This window comes from Sciurus carolinensis, chromosome 11 (assembly GCF_902686445.1).
Source record: "Sciurus carolinensis chromosome 11, mSciCar1.2, whole genome shotgun sequence".
NCBI lineage: Eukaryota > Metazoa > Chordata > Mammalia > Rodentia > Sciuridae > Sciurus > Sciurus carolinensis.
This window is the reverse complement of record NC_062223.1, coordinates 75,955,439-75,974,797: the sequence shown is the minus strand read 5'-3', so window position 1 is coordinate 75,974,797 and position 19,359 is coordinate 75,955,439. Positions and strand designations below refer to the sequence as shown.

At 49.8% G+C, this 19,359-nt stretch overlaps 1 protein-coding gene across 7 annotated transcripts in view; it reads right to left on the bottom strand.

Annotated features, from left to right (window-relative positions):
- Window positions 1-19,048, bottom strand: part of P2ry6 (pyrimidinergic receptor P2Y6) — a 32,024-nt gene extending 12,976 nt beyond the window's left edge. Inside the window, exon 1 of one of the 7 annotated variants that reach the window (XM_047518193.1) lies at window positions 18,936-19,048. Coding sequence is in view for 1 of the 7 variants with exons in the window: in XM_047518187.1 (XP_047374143.1) it covers window positions 18,829-18,885 (57 nt within the window). In the remaining 6 variants the exon portion in view is untranslated. Of the gene's footprint in view, window positions 1-8,534; window positions 8,639-18,828 lie in introns of those variants that run through there. The other 6 variants (XM_047518192.1, XM_047518189.1, XM_047518187.1 and 3 more) reach the window with 6 other exon arrangements.
- Window positions 19,049-19,359: the final 311 nt, after the last annotated feature.

Below are 19,359 nucleotides of genomic sequence, written 5' to 3'. Positions count from 1 at the left end.
CCAATGGGCCCAATGTTGGGCTACACATTTGGCTTCTTCATTGTAGGTACCAGCTACAGAGAGCCCTCAATAGCTTCTTAAGCAGGGCAGAGGCATCATTAAATTTGAGCTTTAAGAGGTCCCTTAAGTTGGATGGAGGATGGATTGGTTGTATTTAGAGTCCAGACCAGAGAAAATAGGGCCTGAAGTGGGACCCTGAGTATAGACAGGGAGGTTTCAGGGATGAGCCAGAGGTAAGGTTAAGTCAGGGGCCTTGTAACCAGGCTCACAGCAGGCTGCCACCCATCTGCCAGCCTTAACAACCAGAGTGCTGAAAAGACAGAAGAGTAAGGAGGGTCAGAGATGCCCTACCATAGTCCTCAGGCCACAGAAGGGAAGGCAAGAGGAAAGCAGGCAAGAGGACACTATAATCCTGCAGTGACCCTGTGGGGATTCTCCCATCTCTGTGTTCCAGCCCCAAGTCTGCTGCTCCAGTCGGGCTCTTTCCAGTGAAGTCAAGGCATAGTTTAGGTAACTGGAGACTTGCCCCATCTTCCAGGTCCAGGCAGGCCCTCCTCTCTTAGACTGGGGAGGGAAGTCCTTAGAGATTGAGGAGTCCTCTCCTCTCCTTCATATTCATTCTATAGGAGAGGAAACCAAGACCAAGAAACAAGGGGCATTTGACCCTGGGACAGCACTGCCCTCTGGACATGGTGTGGGACAGTACCTGGCTCCTAGCCCCAGCCTTGCCCCTGGGCAGCTGGATTCAAAAATCCTGAGGACACTCAGCTGGTGAAGGGTGGAGCTCCAATAGCACCAGTGTTTTCCTCTGCCTGGTTCTTGTGTCCAGCACCATTCCCAAGGGTCACTTCCCTTCTATCTCAGCCTGTGTCTCTGCAAGGCATGGCTGAGAGGGTCAAAACAGGAAGGAACCATGTGCCATCTGTTCCAGAGCACTGGATCTGGGCTGGTCTCTTCTTAGGTGGAGGAGCCCGAACCCCACCCTGCCCAAAGAAGCCAGACATGCCATCTCAGAGCTCAGCCAGGCTGTTCCCTGTCCTCAGCCCCACCTGCTCTCCCACAGTATGGAATATCAGCTCTGGTCCTTGAGCTTGCAGCCTTGATCTAGATCCTGAGTGTTTGACCTTGTGCTTGACCTGGACCCTAGCAGGGGTGGTGATAGGTTGAGAGAGGGTGTGGGATGACATGGGAAAATGGCCAGGCCAGGTGTCTGCTGTGTCCAATCCCACCTGCAGAAGTCAGTAGGCCAAGCCTGCTCCTTGCCCTTTCCCTAGTCAGAGAACTGAGGCCCCCTCACATCAGTCTCCAACCCCTGTTTGTGCTCCTGTCTGACATTTGTCTGTTTATCCCCTTTCTATAGCCAGAGGGACATTTGCTCAACAAAAATATGACCTTATCACATCCCTTCCCAAGCCCTCTATAGCTTCCCAGTTCCTGAGGAAAGAGGCAGACTGGCTTCTCAGTTCTCAGCACTCACTGCCCCTTGCACGTGATCTGCCATGCCTGATCTACTTTCTGTTTCTGGGACCAGTTGTGCTCTCATTTGCTCCCTGGTCAGTACTCTTTTGATCCCTGGCCTTCCCTTTTCTGCCATCTGCAATTGGAAGACTCCACTGAAACCTCAGAGATGGAGGACATCCAGGTCTGGCCCCCGGGAGCTCAGTGTGGACAGCTCAAGGGACATGTACCTGAGACCTGTAATCCGAAGCAGACATCAGTGCCTGAGGCATGCAGGAGCCTGGGCAGGGAAGGCTCATTGAGGAGGCAGGAATGAAATGGCCAAGTGAACCTGTGGCATTTCAGGTAGGGTGAACAGGGAGGGCAGAGATTGAATGAGGCCCTCAAGGGTGGCAGGCAGAGCTGGAGCTGTCAGTGTACCAGTTCAGCCTGTCCTGGGCTCACCCTCCAACCAGTCATGGGACCACCTCCTTCAGAGAGTCTGCAGGGACCAGCTAGGAGTCCTTCTACTTCTCTCGGACCTCTCTAAGAAGCCTAAAGCGAGGGAGGCTCTTTCAAGCAGACCCTTCTAACCCTGGCTGCCCATCAGATTCCCAGATTCCTTTTGGGGAGGAACGTTTGACTGTCTAGCATCTCTTCCTACGGGGAGCCTCCTGCCCTATTTAGTGGTAATCTTTTTCATTCATGGTGGCCACCTGACCCAGACCCAACCAATTAGAGCATTCATCCAGACCTCTCACCAGTGATTGGCTCAGGGGCAACCAATTAGAGTTGCCTCAGCAACTTAGGTGGAACCAGCATGAAAGCTTCTCTCTTTTTTCTCCTAGATTATCAACTGTGAGACACATGGTACTTCTGGAAATAATTTAATTGAGAAGTAGGAACCCAGCAAAAAGTCAGGAGAAAGGATACTGTTATGGTTTGGATATGAGCTGTCCCCCAGATGCTTATGTGAGACAATGGAACAATGTTCAGAAATAAATGATTAGGTTATGAGAGCCGTAACCCAATCAGTAGACTAATCCATTTGATCGATTAATAATTTGAAAGGATTATTGAACTGGGTGATAACTCTTGGGCATGTGGGGCATGACTAAAGGAAGTAAGTCACAGTAGGTACATGCCTTTGGGGTTTATATTTTGTTCCTGGGGTCTTGCTCTCTTTGTCTCGGCTTCCTGGTTGCACTCAGCTGAGCAGCCTTCAAATGCCATGCCCTTCCACCATGATATTCTGCTTCACCTTGGGTCCAGAGCAATGAAGCCAACTGACCAGGAACTGAACCTCTGAAACTATGAGCCCAAATAACATTTTCTCTTCTAAGTAGTTCTGGTTAAGTGTTTTAATTATAGTGATGAAAAGCTGACTAACAAAAATACAAAATACAAAAGTAGAATGCTGGTGGCATCCTTGTAACTATTGGATCTAGCTATACCTTGGACTCTTTATTTACATGAACTTTTTCTTGCCCAAGCTAATTGCATTTGACACTTGCAATCAAAATAGCCCTGACCACTATAAAACCAATAGCATAGGCAACAAAACAACAAAATAGATAAATTGGATTTCATCAAAATTAAGAACTTTGTGCATCAAAATGCATTATCAACAGAGTGAAAAGGCAGTCAACAGAATGGAAGAAAAGTATTTGAAAATCATGTCTGATAAGGAGTTAATATCCAGAATATATAAAGAATTCCTGCAACTCAAAATTGACAACAAAATCAACCCAATTCAAACATCAACAAAGGACTCTAACAGACGTTTCTCCAAAGAGGATATACAAATGGCCAATAAACACGCAAGATGCACAACATCACTATTAAGGAAATGAAAATTAAAACCTGGAGCTACCACATCACACCCACTAGGATGACTATAATAAAAACAAACCCCAAAAACCAAAACCCCCAAAACAGGAAGCAACAAATGTCAGTGAAGAGGTGGAGAAATTGGAACCCTTTGCATTACTGACCTGCTGGTCAAATGACGTAGCTGCTGCAAAAAACAGTATGGCCATTTCTCAATAAATAAATAAATAGACAAACAAACATAGCATTACCATACCATCCAGCAATTCCACTCCTAGAATTGCAACCAAAAAATCAAAAGTAGGGACTCAAACAATCATTTATCTAGCAAGGATCACAGGAGCATTATTCACAATAGCCAAAACATAGGAGCAACCTAACGTCCATTGACAAAAGGATAGATAAACAAAATGTGCTGTATACACACAACATATTATTATGCAGCCTTAGAAAGGAATGAAATTCTGATAATGTGCTATAAATGGGTGAACCTTGAAAATAATATGTCAAGTGAAATAAGCCAGATGGAAAGGGGCAAATGTCATATGATTCCACTTATGTGAGGTAGCTAGAGTAGGCCAGTTTATAGAGACAGAAAGTAGAATGGTGGCTTCCAGGACCTGGGAGGAGAGGGAAAGGGGGAGCTGCTGTTTACTGGGTACAGAGTCTTGGTGCTAGAGCTAAGTGCCTGAAGAGCTGGCTTCTCTCTCTCTCCCATTCTCTGTACCAGGGATTGTACCTAGGGTTGCTTAACCACTGAGTCCTTTTTATTACTATTTTTATTTAGAGACAGGGTCTTGCTAAGTTGCTGAAGCTGTCTTTGAACTTGCAGTCCTCCTGCCTCAGCCTCCTGAGCCACTGGGATTATGGGCATGCACTACTGTGCCTGGCAAGAACTGGTTTCTCTAAGGAGTAACACTCATCCTCTAGGAAACTGTTTCTCCCTTTTCACTCCAGCTGCCAGGAAACTCAGTCAAGATTTCCTGCTTGCTCCCTTTATATCAATATTAGACTCAACCTTCTATGTAATTTCTAAATCCCTGATCCTAGTTTTAAAAAATCAAGATGTAATTCACATACCATAAAAGTTAACATTTCAAAGTATCAAGTCAGTAGGTTTTAGTATATTCACATTATCCTGTGGAAATTCACAAGACTGTACAATTATCATCGCTATCTAATTTCAGAATATTTTCATTACCACAAAAGAAATGCTGTATCTATTAGCAGTTACTCCCCATCCCTTTTCTCGCCCCACCCACCTGCTCTGGAAACTGCTAATCTTCTTTCGTTTTTGTAAATGTACCTATTCTGAAAATTTCATGTAAATGAAATTGAACACTATGTGCCTTTTGGGGGTCTGGCCTCTTTCACTCAGTAGTGTCTTCAACTTTCATTCACAATCGGAATTTCATTTTCATAACTGAGTGATATTCTATTGTATTGTTTTCCACTTTTTGGCTGTTAGAAATAATGCCAGTACTTGTGTTCAAGTTCTTGTGGGGATATATGCTTTCAGTTTCCTTGGGCATACACCTAGGAGTGGAACGACAGGGTCATATGAGAGTTCCATGTTTAACTTGTTTAACACATGTTAACAGTGGTTTCCAAAGTAACTGCGCCATCTTAGACTCAACAGCAGTGCGTGAAGCTTCTGATTTCTCCACATCCTCACCAACTGTCTTCATTGTCTTTCATTATAGCCATTATAGCCATTGACTTTCATTTCTCTAACCATTCCTTTTTTGTGTTATTCATATTTTTGCCATTTTGTCATATCTATTTCTTTTTTTTATTGTAAACAAATGGGATACATGTTGTTTCTCTGTTTGTACATGGCGTAAAGGCATACCATTTGTGTAATCATAAATTTACATAGGGTAATGTTTGATTCATTCTGTTATTTTTCTATTTCTTTTTTAAAAGAATATTTTTAGTTGTAGATGGACACAATACCTTTATTTTGTTTATTTAGTTTTTCTGTGGTGCTGGGGATTGAACCCAGTGCTTCACATGTGTAAGGTGAGCACTCTACTACTGAGCCGCAACCCCAGCCCTGTTGTATGTATTTCTGTTTGGAGGCCTGACATCTTTTATGGAGCAAGTTTCCCTTGGAACGGGAGAGTCCTGAGTTTCAGGGACAGATAGTCCTGGGTTTGAATCCTCCCTGTTTCTATCAGCTGTATGACATTGTGCAAGTTATTCAACAGAGTCTTATATTCCTCACTTATTAAATGCAAGTTACAGTATTAATTTAGTTAAATCTAGAATAAACTCCAGTGTGGATCTGGCCCAAAGTGAGTCCTCAATGAATCTCACCAATGAATCCAGGAGTTGGGAGGGGAGATTTCCAGGTTGGGCAGAAGTCTAGGGCTGTTTCATTTTTAATCTATTATCTGATTTACTATAGTACTTTTTTTTTTAAACAACAGAGGCATTTCTGTGTGGCAAATACTAACCTCTCTGTGCCCCCCCCTCCACGATAGGGAAGTGCATCCACCTTAAGAACTTAGCCAGGACCAAGGCAAGGGCACGAGATGCCACACCTGTGCACTATAGTATCAAGTATTGGGGAATCTTTAGGGTCAATTCTAACATCTTACAAATCTTGTCTCTTGCTCCAACCATCAGACTAGGTGTTACCTAAGAGAATTTCTCCTCTCTCAGATGAAGGGCTCTCCAGGGCACAGAGTGAATAAAGACTTCCTAAGAATCTAAAATAATGTTATGTGCATCATCTTATCTATTCCACAAGCTGGTCAGGTAGGTTCTATCACCCCATTTTACATGTGGGGAAACTATGTTCAATAACTTGTCTGAGATCACACAGCCAGCAAATACTGGTGCTTGGATTAAAACCCGGCTTGGATTTCAAAGTCTGATTTCTTTCCCCTGGCCAGAGACTGTCCCTGCCATGCCCTGATCCACTAACAGAAGGCACAGAGCACTCAGGAACTGTGGGCCCATCTGAATGGCTGCTTCCATTCCCCTGGAATGACAGAGAAAATGCTTTTCCTTACTCTGAGCTGGGATGTGTCTCCCGGTGCCACAGAAGAATGTCCATTCCATTCCAGGACATGAAAACAGGTACTGCCTGGCTTTGCCTCAGCTACTGCCAACTTCATGAGATTCCTAGATCTCCTAGCTCCTGAGCCCAGTACATGGCTGGGCACAGAGGTCACTGACCCAGCCTGGGCCAACTCCACATATCAACAATGCATGTTGAATAGGCCTTGACCTCCCACAGAGCTGAGGAGACAGGGTCAGCCCTGGGGGAGACTGTGTGAGGGGTGACGGGAAGAGAACATCACATTCCCTGATCAGGGCATTGGCTCTAACTAGACATGTCACCAGACAGAGCAGAAGAGTCAGAGCCTGGGCTGCCAGATCCCCACCCCAGACCAAAATAGAAACCCACTTCAGAAGCAAATGGGGAAATGGCCCCAGGGTGGAAGGGGTGGGTTGGGGTGCTGTGCAGCAGGGCCCTGTGGACCCAGCCTCCTGAGACAATTACCTGGGCTATGTCCATTTTATGTGAAACATTGGGTGTATTGTAGGTGTTTGATTAATGATGGCCATTGCTGGGGTGGCTTAATCTCTTTCAGCTCAAGATGGAATGCATGATTTATTCATTTGCTCTTTCATTTGTCCATCAGTCAGCCAGTCAGCACACGCTCACTAGGTCGGCCACAACAGTGACAAAGCAATTTCCGGAGTGAGTTAGGTTGAAACTTCAGAGTACCACCACTGGACCTCTGGGTATTCTGAGTAAGCCATTTCCCTTACTGAACCTTCATTTCTTTGCCAATAAAATGGGAACAATGATAGCATCCCTTGAGGAAACTGGGATGTTATGAAGAGTTGATGGGACAATGCAGAAACAGCCAGGGCAGAGCCTTAGAGGGAAAAGCAGTGGCAGGTGCCCAGCAAGCTCCTGGCCCTGCAAGACAGGGCCATGCAGGAGCTCCCAGCAGCCAGGTCTCCAGGGAAGCCACAGGATGAGGCCAGGGGTCAGGCTCAGACACAATTGCTACATTTCCGCACTGTGGCCCCCTCCCTTTCTGGTAAATTAACAAATGGTGAGGAAATGCAAAAAAAGATTATAAGAACTTTGAGAAGAGCCCCAGCCAAAGAGCAAGTTAGGCAGTGTAAGTTAGTCCCACCTGGCCAGATCTGGAGAGTGTGGAGTGTGCACAGGCACATGTGCTGCACCCACATGCGCACGTTCGCAAACTGCACATTCTCATGCATACACACCCAAGGGCTTGCACACGCGAGGAGAGGCACAGCACTTTATAGTATGCAAACAGACTTCTCATTTGCATCTCATTTGATGTGGAGGGGTGGAGAGATTGGCCATGAGTTGGCTTGGAGCCCATTCTAGAGGTGGCAAGACGTGTGAATCCTATGACCTTTAGGATCCAGGGCTGAGCATGTGCTCAGAGTGCTACCTGCTGTCCCTTGTGGTCAGCAGAGTTGGGTACAATAGAAACTCCTGTTCCCTTGGACACACTCATTCACCCTGCTCTCTCTGATTTCACAAGTCACACCTGGACTAAAGGACTCAATTTCCCTATTGATCACATGGAGACAGCTCCAGGCTGTCCAAGATTTAACTGGGAGGCTTCCGCTGGCCTCCTCTGCAGACTCGCATTTGGTTATGCCATCTTTCCTGTTCACTCCCACCAGGGCTCTTGGGGCAGGGTCCAGCCTCTCTCCCATGGGGATCCCCAATAGCATACTACAATGAACAATTTTCAAAAAAACTCAGGGGAGGGGCTGTTGATATAGCTTGGTGGTGGAGTGCTTGCCTGGCATGTGCAAGGCCCTGGGTTTGATTCCCAGTGTCACAAAACAAAACAAAACACACAAATCTTAGGGAAATTACACTGCTGCCCCCACTTCACATAGTAAGAAATTGGGACCCAGAAATGAATGTGTCCTGTGTCATCCAGGATTCAAACCCAGACCAATGTGACTCCAAATCCTGTTCCACTATTCCACTCCTCCACCAAGGCACAGCCCAGTCCCCAGGTCACCACCTCGTCCCCTCCTGTCTGTGTGCCTCATGTCAACCCTCTGAGCTGTGCAGCAGGCTCCAGGCACAACTGGGCAGAGGAAAGAGGAGGAAGGAGGAATGCCCCACACCTGTCCTGTACCTGCTCCAACCTGCAATGAGCCAGTGGTAGCAAGTGGACAGCATAATGTGCTCTCAGAAGCTTCCAGAGGAGTTGAAAGTACCCAAAGCTCCAACCTGGGAAACTCACCCGGATGTTAGTGAGTGATCTGCTTGCAGTCCATGAATGCTGGAGTAAATCCTGACCTGTGGAGCAGCCCCCACTGCTAGTCAGTTCCTGCGCCACAGACTGCCTTCTGCAGAAGTCCTGGGAGCAGCAGATGAGGAAACAGAGAACAAGGAGGAGGGGAAGTGACTTGCTGCCACACAAAGCTGGTGAATGGCAAGGCCCTACCCAGTTCCTGAGGACCTGTTGCTCAAGTGCCTAATGAAAGGCTGACTCAACCACCACCCAGCTGGGAGCAAGTCACCTCACCCCAAGAATGGGCACCAAACATCTAGCCTGAGGGCTACTGGGAGCATGGAGGGAGAGAATAGCTAAGGCCCAGCGCCTGGCCTGGGGAAGGTACTCATCCCATGACCATTCCCCCACACCTCCACCCCAGCCCTCTCCTGGCTTCTTTCAAGTCTGGAGAGAGTCCTGTTCCTGTTCATCACTGCCACAGGGAACAATTACCCTGGTTTTCTCAGCAGTGCCTGCAAGGTCCATTAAGAGAGACAGACGGAGACCATGGGCTCGGCTGTCTGTGGCTCCAACCCCATGGATCCAGACATCTGCTCCCCAGGGACTAAGGAGGGATCCTCAGGTCCAGCATGGTTTGGGAGAAAGGGCTGAGCCTAATTTACCATCCCCCCCTCCCCAGCTCCAATCCCTTCTTGACTGAGGGTGGCTCTGCCTCTGGTCTGTGATAGGCCTGGGCTAGCCTCTCCCCGTTTCTAAGATTACTCCCCACCCTCCTCCCCTTCCTCCTCCCCTCCCTCCCCCTCTTCCTCCCTCTCTTCCTCTTCCACATCTTTTTTACAAGTACTTAATGACCACCTGCTTGCCCCAGGTAGTAAGGCACCTGAGGGGACAAAACAAATCCCTGCCCTAGAGGCACCTGCATTCTAGCAGGGGAAATGGATTTATTTTAGTTAATGAGTAAATAGGTAGTCAGTCAGGTAATGATAAGAGCAACTGGAAAGCTGAGGGCGGGTAAGGGGCAGAGACCCAGGGGCTACCATCTTAGACGGGCAGGACAGGCCCTACCTAGATTTGCTGGACACCCTTTTTCCCACACACCTCTAGTTTCCTCTTTGGAGAGGACCATCCAGCCAGAAGGAGACCCTGGCCCTGGTCTGTACCAGGCCCTGCCTGGATGGATCTCAGCAGTGAACGAGGACCAAGTCTGGGTTCCTAGGCCGCAGGCTGCAACTTGGGACTGTCAGGCTTTGGTTTGGAGCATCCTGAGCTTGCCTTCCTCTTCTCTCTCTGGGAAAGCCCTCTGCAGGCTCAGAGGAGCAAAACACCCCCCAGCCAACCACAACATCCCACTGCAAAGAGGGGAGTGCCAGGCCCAGAGAGGGGCAGAGTCTTGCCTGGGTCACACAGCAAGGTACGGGTGTCCTTGTTCTCTCTCCTAGCCTCTCCCCTGGCATGTGCACACTGGTAAAGGCTGAACTTCACAGAAGAGTGCTGGTCGGTGAGGGAGCTGGCTATGACCTCAGGCAGCCACAGGTAAAGGAGTATGAAGTTCTCATGTTGAGCCCACTTGTTAGTCCTAGCCTGCCTCATCTTCTGGGCTCTGAACCAGGCTCAGTTCTCATACTCTAAGCGCCAGGAGGCAAAGCACTTTCCTCCAGGCTAAGCTTGGGAGAGTTTTGTTCAATTCTGCCTCAACTTGCTGCATGACCTCAGGTGGGTCCCACCCCTCTCTAAGCTTCAGTTACCTCACCTGGAAGAAATGAAGGCACCCGCATCTTGAGGGTATCTTGAAGAATGGGAAGATGCTGGCAAGAATGCAGTTTGCAAACTTTTAAGCACTACCCAAGTGTCAGGGATTGTTATATGCTCATCTGAAAACCAGCTTCCTCACAATTTGGGGCCCTCAGGGACCCCCAAGGGTAAGTCCTTAACCTTTTTTATTTTTCGGGGCAGGGTACTGGGAATTGAACTCAGGGGCACTAGACCGCTGAGCCACATCCCCAGCCCTATTTTGTATTTTATTTAGAGACAGGATCTCACTGAGTTGCTTAGTGCCTTGCTTTTGCAGAGGCTGGCTTTGAACTAGCAATCCTCCTGTCTCAGCCTCCCGAGCTGCTGGGATTACAGGCATGGGCCACTACGCCTGGCAAGCCCTTATCCTTGATGAGAAATAAGTAGAAATTCCATAGAACCTGTTCTTCAAAAGAACAAAGCCATCTCCACTCCCAGCCAGTGACAGGTATTGACAGGAGGGCCCCCTCTATCCCTCTGATGAGAAGGTGAAGAAGGAGAAGTGAGAAAGGGACAGACTGGAGCCCTGGGAGGAGAAGGCATAGTGTCCAGGTAACTGAACTCAGGTCTCCAGGTGGGGGAGGGCCATGCATGGCAGCTGTACGTGAATGTTTGGTACATGCCTGTCTTCTGGAGGCTCATCAGCCACACGTCGGTCTGACCTTGAAGATGCACGTGTATTCCCAGGGGGGTGTGTATTTGGAATTGCAGTGGAGTATGTGCACAAGTGTATCCCTGTGAGCAGCTCTGGAGTGTGTTGTTTGCTCACATGTGTGTTTGCTTGTGCCTGCCTACTGTGGGGGTGGGGATGTGCCCTGCAAACCCTTAGCCCACAAGTCTTGTTTTCCTAGGTTGGCACTCCTTGCCACAATCCCAGGCTGGCCCACATGCCAGGAGAGATTTGTGGGGTTCCCAGGCATTGCAGGCTCTTAAATTTCCCTGGAACAAAAGTAGTTACTTAAGAAGAGGGGGATGGCTTAGAGGATTAACTAGGCCCTCCCAGCTCAGCCCTTGGGGGTGGGGGTTGCCAAGGTCAGAGCCCCACTGTCCTTGGACCTTCAGCTGTTTATGGATACTGGCCCATTCCCTCCTGCCCTCACTCACCAGCAGGAATCCTGTGGCCTCTATTAGAGTGAGTCAAGTGCTCTGCAGTTTATACCCATGTACTTGTTGGGTGATGCTGACCACAAGCAGGGATCTTGGAGCCCTGCCTCCAGAGGCCCTGCCCCTAGGCAGCCACTGCTGGTGCCGGCTCGGGATCCCCCTTCCTGGCCCTGTTGCACTAATGGTGCAGTACTGGCCCCTTCCCTGCATGGGTCTTGTCTTTCTGGACCAGTGGTTCCCTCACTGTAGAATGGAGCCCCTCCCGCCCACTGGCTGGTGCCGAGAAGGGTCTCTAACCTGTGATGAGCTCTGGCAGGAATGGTTTCCTGTGCATCCCAGACACAAGAAGGGCAACACTGCCCTCAGCCCCGTCTGAAGTAGGAGATGCTTGATTTCGCTTGCAGGAGTTGCAACTAGGAGTTGACCCCTAGTTCGACTCCCTTTAATTGACCCCACTCCAGGCTTGAAGGCAGCAAGCTTGGTGGTGTCCTCAGACAGGGGATGCTGGGCCCTCTTGCTGAGCCTCAGTTTTCCTGCTCTGCACCCTGAATCCCTCATCCTATCCAGGGCCTGGGGTCTACTGTTAGTCATTTTAGGCAGGTAGTGGCCGTAGAAACCAGAAACCTGGCAGGGGTGCAAGAAGTATGTTTCTGCTGGGGAGATAGCCATTTGGTAGAGTGCTTGCTTTGCAAGCACAAGGCCCTGGGTTCAATCCCCAGCACCACAAAAAAAAAAAAAAAAAGTCCGTTCATTTCTGTGGGTGTGATCCTATTGTGGGGCACGCACAGCACATCCTGACCCTGGCACACAAGTCTGCCCGTGTGAGTGCACAGCTGCTCAGGCACCTGCTGCCCTTGGAGGGATGCCCCCCAGAGCATGCCCACACGTACCCACATACGTGTGCACCCACGTCCAGCCTGGCACAGGCAGGGCTCTAGCCCAGCTCAGCAACGAGTTGCAGACGAGGAACTTTCTGAATCAGGAAGGATGGAAAGGGAGAAGCTGATTTTCGAATGGATGCCAGACCTTCTGCTCCCTCCCAGAGGTTACAGGGTTTCCCCAAGGATACAGGTGGTTTGGTGGTTTGGTGGGCTCACCCACTCCAGTCATTCTACAAACCCTGACCAGAACCCTCAGAGAAGGCAGGCAAAGGTCCCTTTGGGTGTGCGGCCCCTGACTTACCCAGTCAGCCACCAGCTCAAAGTAAAGTGTCAAGCTAATCACTCTGAATTCTGGAGCTCAAAGGGAAGAATTTGGGATAATGGGCATTTCAGAGAGGTCAGGGCCATTCCCAGGTCACAGGAGCCCTGTCCACTATCTTCAAGTCTCAACTCTTACTTCACTAGGCTTCTGGTCCATTCCTTCTACATTTACTGGGTCCTTCTGAATGGTGAATGATCGCCAGTACTGGTGATCCTGTGGTACGCAAGGAAATCATAGTTCTCGTCCTCAGCTCAGCTTAGTGCCTTGCCTTCCTGGGGCTTCAGAGTGGGGCTCAGGGGCACCAGTCCTAGGCTCCCTCGTTCCTCTCTGGATCATCTCAGTGAATCCCAGTCACAACCCAATTGCAGGGTGAGGCCCCATGCTGACCTGCTGATCAGAGCTCCCAGTGATGTGGGCACCCTAACATTTGAGAAGCACTGATACAGAATGCTCCATACAGAGACAGCCCTCCCCATGGTCCCCCTGCAGGGAATGGCACAAACATGTGCATGGTGCTCACGACTGGCCAGGAATTGTTAGCTATTAACACACAGACTAGCTTATCTAACCCTCACACCATCAAAGGCAGGTAACTTTATTACCCTCATATTATAGATGGGGAATGAGGCTCCCAGTGGGGAAGCAACTAGCCCAACATTCACGGAGCTTGTAGCGGCAAAGTCACGCTTTGAACCCAACACTTTGAACCAATCCACTGCCCTATACAGCTGCAGTGTCTCCCTCCATGACTGGGCAGGCATCAGTGTGGCAGAAGAGACAAAAGAGAAAAGTAACAAATACAAGAGGTCAGCAGACCTTGTCATAAGGATCTAGGAGATAATTAGGGTTTTATTATTGATAACTTTAGAAGTCACACCTCTGTTCAGAAAGGGCTAGGTAGCTCAGAAAGTAGCCACATATGGTCAGGCATGGTGTGCATGCCTGTAATCCCAGCAACTTGGAAGACTGAGGCAGGAGGATGGCGAGTTCAAACCAGCCTCAGCAACTTAGCGAGGCCCTAAGCAGCTTAGTGAGACCCTGTCGCTAAGTAAAATATTAAAAGGGCAGGAGATATGACTCAGTAGTTAAGCATCCCTGGGTTCAATCCCCAGTACCAAAAAAAAAAGGCCACATAAGCTGCACGATCCTATTGAAGGGTTGAAAAAGACGGTAACAGAAACCTAGGCTGAGATGGGCTTCTTAGAAGACAAAGTGAGCAAGAAAAATACAGCAAGGATTTATGGTTCTTTATAATAAAAGGGAGACCAGTATTTGTCTGGAGGAATGGATCTAATCACTGGGATAATCCTGCTTAGTGTTCTATGAGTGCCACCAAAGAAGGACAATCTAATTCAGCAAGCATTATTGAGCACCAACTGTGCAGACGTTGGGCTGCACTGGGGATATATATAAATGGAAACACATATAACAGGTACAAAGTCCAGGGGCTTCACAGGAGAGGCGGAGAGGGATACAAGCATAGAGACCAACACAAAACTGCCCATATTGATTCCCCCCAAAATGATACCCCATCAAGGCTGTGTATTTGGTAAAATTTCCAAGTGCAAGGGCTGCTGAGATGGGGTGGAGTTCTGGGACTTTTGACCTTGATCCTAGGAATGCTTCGAAGAACATTAAAAAAAATGCTGTGTGAGGTGGAAGCCTGAATGCACCTTGGGCCAGGGCACTTGTGTCTGGAGAGAAGCACTCCAGTGACTGCTCAGCCTTGTTGCAGTGACACAAGAGTTAAGGACATAAGAGTTAAGGTACTTTTTTTTTTTTTTTTTCCCTTTTGGTGGTGTTGGGGATTGAACCCAGGGCCTTGTGCTTGCAAGGCAAGCACTCTACCAACTGAGCTATCTCCCCAGCCCATTAAGATCCTTTTATCAGAGGCACAAGGTTGTCTTCTCTGGGGCTCGAGGACTGGCTGTTGAGATGGGCCAATGGCATTGCAGGACTTTTCTCCTTCTAGCCGTGGTCCTGAGGTGGAGAGAGGCCCTGGACACTGGGTCCGGGATGATGGGTGATGTGCCTCCAAGTATGCGGGTGCCTGCAACATGGCTGCTAGTAGGAGTTAAGGGAAGAACTAGAGGAGTCTTTGGAGGGGCTCCCAGGAGGAAACTGAGTAGATTCCAGGAGCAGAGAGGCCTGAAAACCTGGTTAGAATTATCCTTTCATTTCTGTGATTCTCTAGTATTATTCCTGCTCTCTAGACCTCTGGTAAGGCCAAGGTCAGCCATGCTTAGGGAAATGGAGGGTGGGCCATAGCCAGAGAGGGCAGGCAGGAGGCAGCTGGGGGCTTCTGCAGAGAGTACCGAGTGGGTGCACATGATACGCAGAAGGGCTTGTGCACAGAGAAGGTCATTCCCTGTGGATTCTCTGCCATACCCAGGCAGGGGGACGAGCTGGGCTTGCAGCCTGACCAGAGCTCACAAGGCCTGGGGCACCATACCTGCCTCAGGACAGAGCAGGATGTAGGAAAGAGCAGCGGTTGGGCATGGCTGAGAAAGAACTGTGGCTGGAGGGGTAGGCTAGGGTCACCTGGGATGGCCTGAGTCGTCAAGTAACTCACGGAGTTCATGCTTCACCTGAGCAATAGGGAGCCATGGGACAGCTTCAAGGAAGGGAGAGAGTAGTCAGGTTTGTGCTGGGGAAGTCACTGATGCGTGGGGGCAGAGGGAGAAATGGGCCGGAGGAGAGGAGGCCGGGGAGGATTTCAGAACTGGGCCAAGGTCACAGGGATGAAAACAAAGGAACTGGAGAGATATTTGGGGGAAAATTCATGGGGGCTTGATAAAGAACAGAGGAATGAGAAAGAAGGAAAAATGAAGGAAGAAGCCCAGGGTGTGCCCAGTCCTCTCCCTCCTGCCAGGGTGTGTGGGAACTGACCGAGTACAGAGGTCACTGGCACAGCACCTTGCATTGCTGGAGCCTGGAAAACGAGTACTACCTTCCTGTGGATCTGTGCCAATAGCTACTTGTCCTGGGCCACTCACCCCACCTCCCACCACCTGGGAACCCAGGACCTCTCAGGACTGGCAGTGGAAATGCTGCAGAGCAACAGGTGACTCCTGGGAGTTCCCAGCCCCCACCTAAACTCTCAGCCAATCCTGGATTCTCCCAAAGGACAGCTCTCCCCACCCCCTTGCAACCAGGCTGTGGGTCTTTTAGTTTGAGATCAGTTTCTTATGTGTGGGTGTAGGCTGGGTGGGAGGAGGGAAAGGAGATCACGGTCATCATGCAGTTTTCCTATCTATTCATCTGATTATTCATTCATTCATTCACTACTCACTCCTTGGACTCATGTCTAGGGATGGTCCTCCAAGGACCAGGTGTCACCGACACTCTTACTTCCCTCGTAGTAGAAGACAGGCAGGGCAAGCAGTTGTAGTCGAGGAAAGTGAGGCCTGGAGAGGGACAGGGACTGATCTGAAGTCACACAGCTGCAGCAGGTACTACAGTCAATCCTCCACTCCCAGCATGCGCTGTGATCAAGGTTGGCTGAGCCCCTGCAGCTCCCGCTCACTCCATGGGAGTCCTGGCCACCCCTTAAGGCTGGAGGGTAGATCTCAGAGAGAACAAGACTTGCCTTTGATCTCTTTAGCCCCATTTCTTGTTCTCTCTTCTTCCTGTCAAAGGCCCTTGAGGGTACCCATGCCCCCACAACTCCCTCATCCTGAGGAATGTCTATACCTAGGGATCTGAACCTTTCCCTCTCCAAAGCCACCCTCCTCTGAGAGCCAGTCACAGGCTATTCTGACCACTTCCACTGTCTGATGAAGAGGGACCTCTGCCACCATCCCAGGAGCAGCTGGTCTTTTTACCAGAACTGTCTTTTAGCCCAGGTTGGATGGAATGGAGGGGGCCTTTTCTGGGGCTTCTTGATTCTGCTGAAGTAGCCCCCAGTCCATCTTCCCTGGTAGTTTAGAAGCGTGAGAATGTTAGATTGCCAAAGCTGGGGGTGGAATCCTCTAGCATTCAAGCTGGAATCAGGGAACGTTACAACTGGAGTATAGAAAGTTGGACTTTGGATTATAGACTTTTAGAATGTTTGAAAAATTACAGACTCTTAGGGCTAGGACTGGAATCATAAACAATTATAGCCAGAATTGTAGATCAAAGGAAATTGGGACCAGAAGTGACGCTAACGTCACGTGGTTCTAGCTCCCTAATAGCAAAGAAGAGAAAACTGGCCTCATTGGTCACTAGGCAAGTCAGGACTGGGCCAGGCCTCCTTCTGCCCAGCAAGGTTCCTTCCTCCAGACCTTGTGGAGCAATTCTCAGGGTCTCTGGAGCAGAAGCACTCCCTGCTTGGGGACGATGGGCAGCAAGGACAATGGCCGGCCCTGCCCCTGCCCAAGCCTCCCACCAGCCCATCACAGTACCCTGCCACAGGAGATATATTTAGGTGCCCTCCCCCAAAATGTTTCCATAGCTCCCAACACTGCCTTTTATGTCCCCTTGTTCTTTAAGGCCTCTGGGCACGTTATTAAAACAGGCCTGATGAAGTCACTGGGAACAGGGGCTCTTGCTCTGCCAACACAAATGATTTAACCTCAGAAACAAAGCCTGCCTGAAGGGTCTACTGGTCCACTTGGGCCTGAGGCTCAACTCTGTCCTCATAGGCTCCCTTCCAGCTCTCAGGGCTGCATTGGTCCAAGGATCAAACGTCCCTCATTCTGTTCATCTTGCCTTTCTTCATTCCCGGCAGAGGGACTCCAGCCCCTCCCCCGGCTAGTTCTCAAGTCCACCCCACCCAAATTGCAGGAGTGTCTGCTCCTGCAGTGGTTATCAGGGTGGGCGAGGCTGCCCTGCATTTCCCCCTTGGCCTCTGTCCCACTCTGTGCAGACCTGCATATTCTCTCAGACTGCATCTTCCCAGGGGTCAGGGAGTCACTGAGAATGCAACAATGATACCATCTGGGGACAGGAATGGGTCCTGGAGACACCCAAATGAGGGGTCTCAGATTCCCACCTGCCCAGCTCACTGGAATCATTGACTCCATGAGAGCTGAGGGCTCCTGGGATGGGCAGGAACCCACTCATGTGGGGGTCTCCATCACCATCATCATAGTTTTGTCACTGTTTTTATGTGCCAGAGACTGTGCCAAACACCTTATATCCAGGAACTATTGTCAGTTCTTATAAAGCACATGCTTTAATGTCTCCATTCTACCAAGGAAGGAATTGAGGCACAGAGGCCCATAGGCCTCAGGTAACGTGCCAGAGCTGGAGTCTGAAACACTTCTGCACGACACGTTCACCTTGGCAGTCTCAGGTGGCACAGGTGGCAGCCTGCTAAAGCAACCCACTCTTCATGGTCCCCTGGGATCCTGCAGGTATAGTAGAGGTGAGAGCCATGAAGGTCAGGGCTCCTCCCCAGAAACCCAGCTCCCCTGCCCCTTCACTAGAAGTCACCAAGAACCCACCCAACCCCTCGCTGCCACAGAGCACACACCACACGCCTAACCATGCAGCCATGCTCTGTGGAGTCTAAGTCCTTGTATCTCAATTTGGGGGACAGGTAGGGGGCTGTGCAGATGCTAGAGAACTCCCATCATAGGACAGGAGCATGCAGGCCTTGATTCAATCACTGGGTGATTGTTAATCAGAACAATATTTTATATTAAAACAAATACAGAAATATTATAGACAGGAATGTGAAATCCACAGGAATTTTGGAGATTAAAAAAAATAGAGGAGCTACTTTGAGCTATCTTGAGCTCACACTTGTGCACGTGTATGTGAGAGGGGATGCGGGAGGTCGAGTGTGGGGTCTGGCATCCTTCTATCACTCAGATTGAGGTCAACTCTCCCAAGCACTCACTCAGAGGTGCTGGGTGCAAAAGTGAGAGCCATCCTGGGCTCATGGAAAACCTGTCTGTGGCAATCACTGAAAAAGCACTCCATCCTCTGGCTCTGTACACCACAGGGGACACTGATGGGTCCCACAAAACACCTCACAACTTGTTCAACACACAGGCAGTGCACTATGGTGACAAAGACTCCCGTCACACAGCACACACTGATGGAAGTCACTCCCAGCTATAGACAGGTATCATGCACACTTCTTGCAGTCAGACACAGTCCACAATACATCGGTAACACGTGGCACACTGTGCACAACACACACTGAGTGTACACAACCCACCGCTCACATTAGTCACAGTCCATGACCCCCAACCCTCCCCTGGGGACTCACGCCTGGGAATCTTATCAAGATGGTCACCAGCCTGAAGCGAGCAGTCCTGCCCTGCATGCACGCGCTCCCACCCGCTGTCCCTTGGTCCCGCGGTGCGCATCCCTCACCGCGCAGCGCAGTTCTTGTTGTGCGGAGTTCTTGTTGCTCAGGTGCTGGGCGACGAAGCACGAACAGAAGGCCCGGTGCCCTCCGAGACTGCGATTGCAGCTCTGGCCCCAAATGTCTCTGGCGCCCGAACGGCGAAAGCAAAACAGGAGAGGGGGAGCTGTGACCCGGAGGGCTTGGCACCCGCGCAAGAGTCCCGCCCAGCCAGGATTGAACTGGGCTGCTCGCCCAGGAGGGGGACAAGGAGGCGCTGATAATGTCTGGAAGAGGCCGCGGGTTGCAGGGGGCGGCTCCTGGGCTGGGACCGGACTGCTGGTCTCAAGTCAGGATTCCCCCGGGACTCCTAGCCTACCCTGGCGTGTATTGGTGTGTGTTGGTTGAGGTATGGTGATTTCTCCCATCTTTCCAACTCTGATATTCTACAGT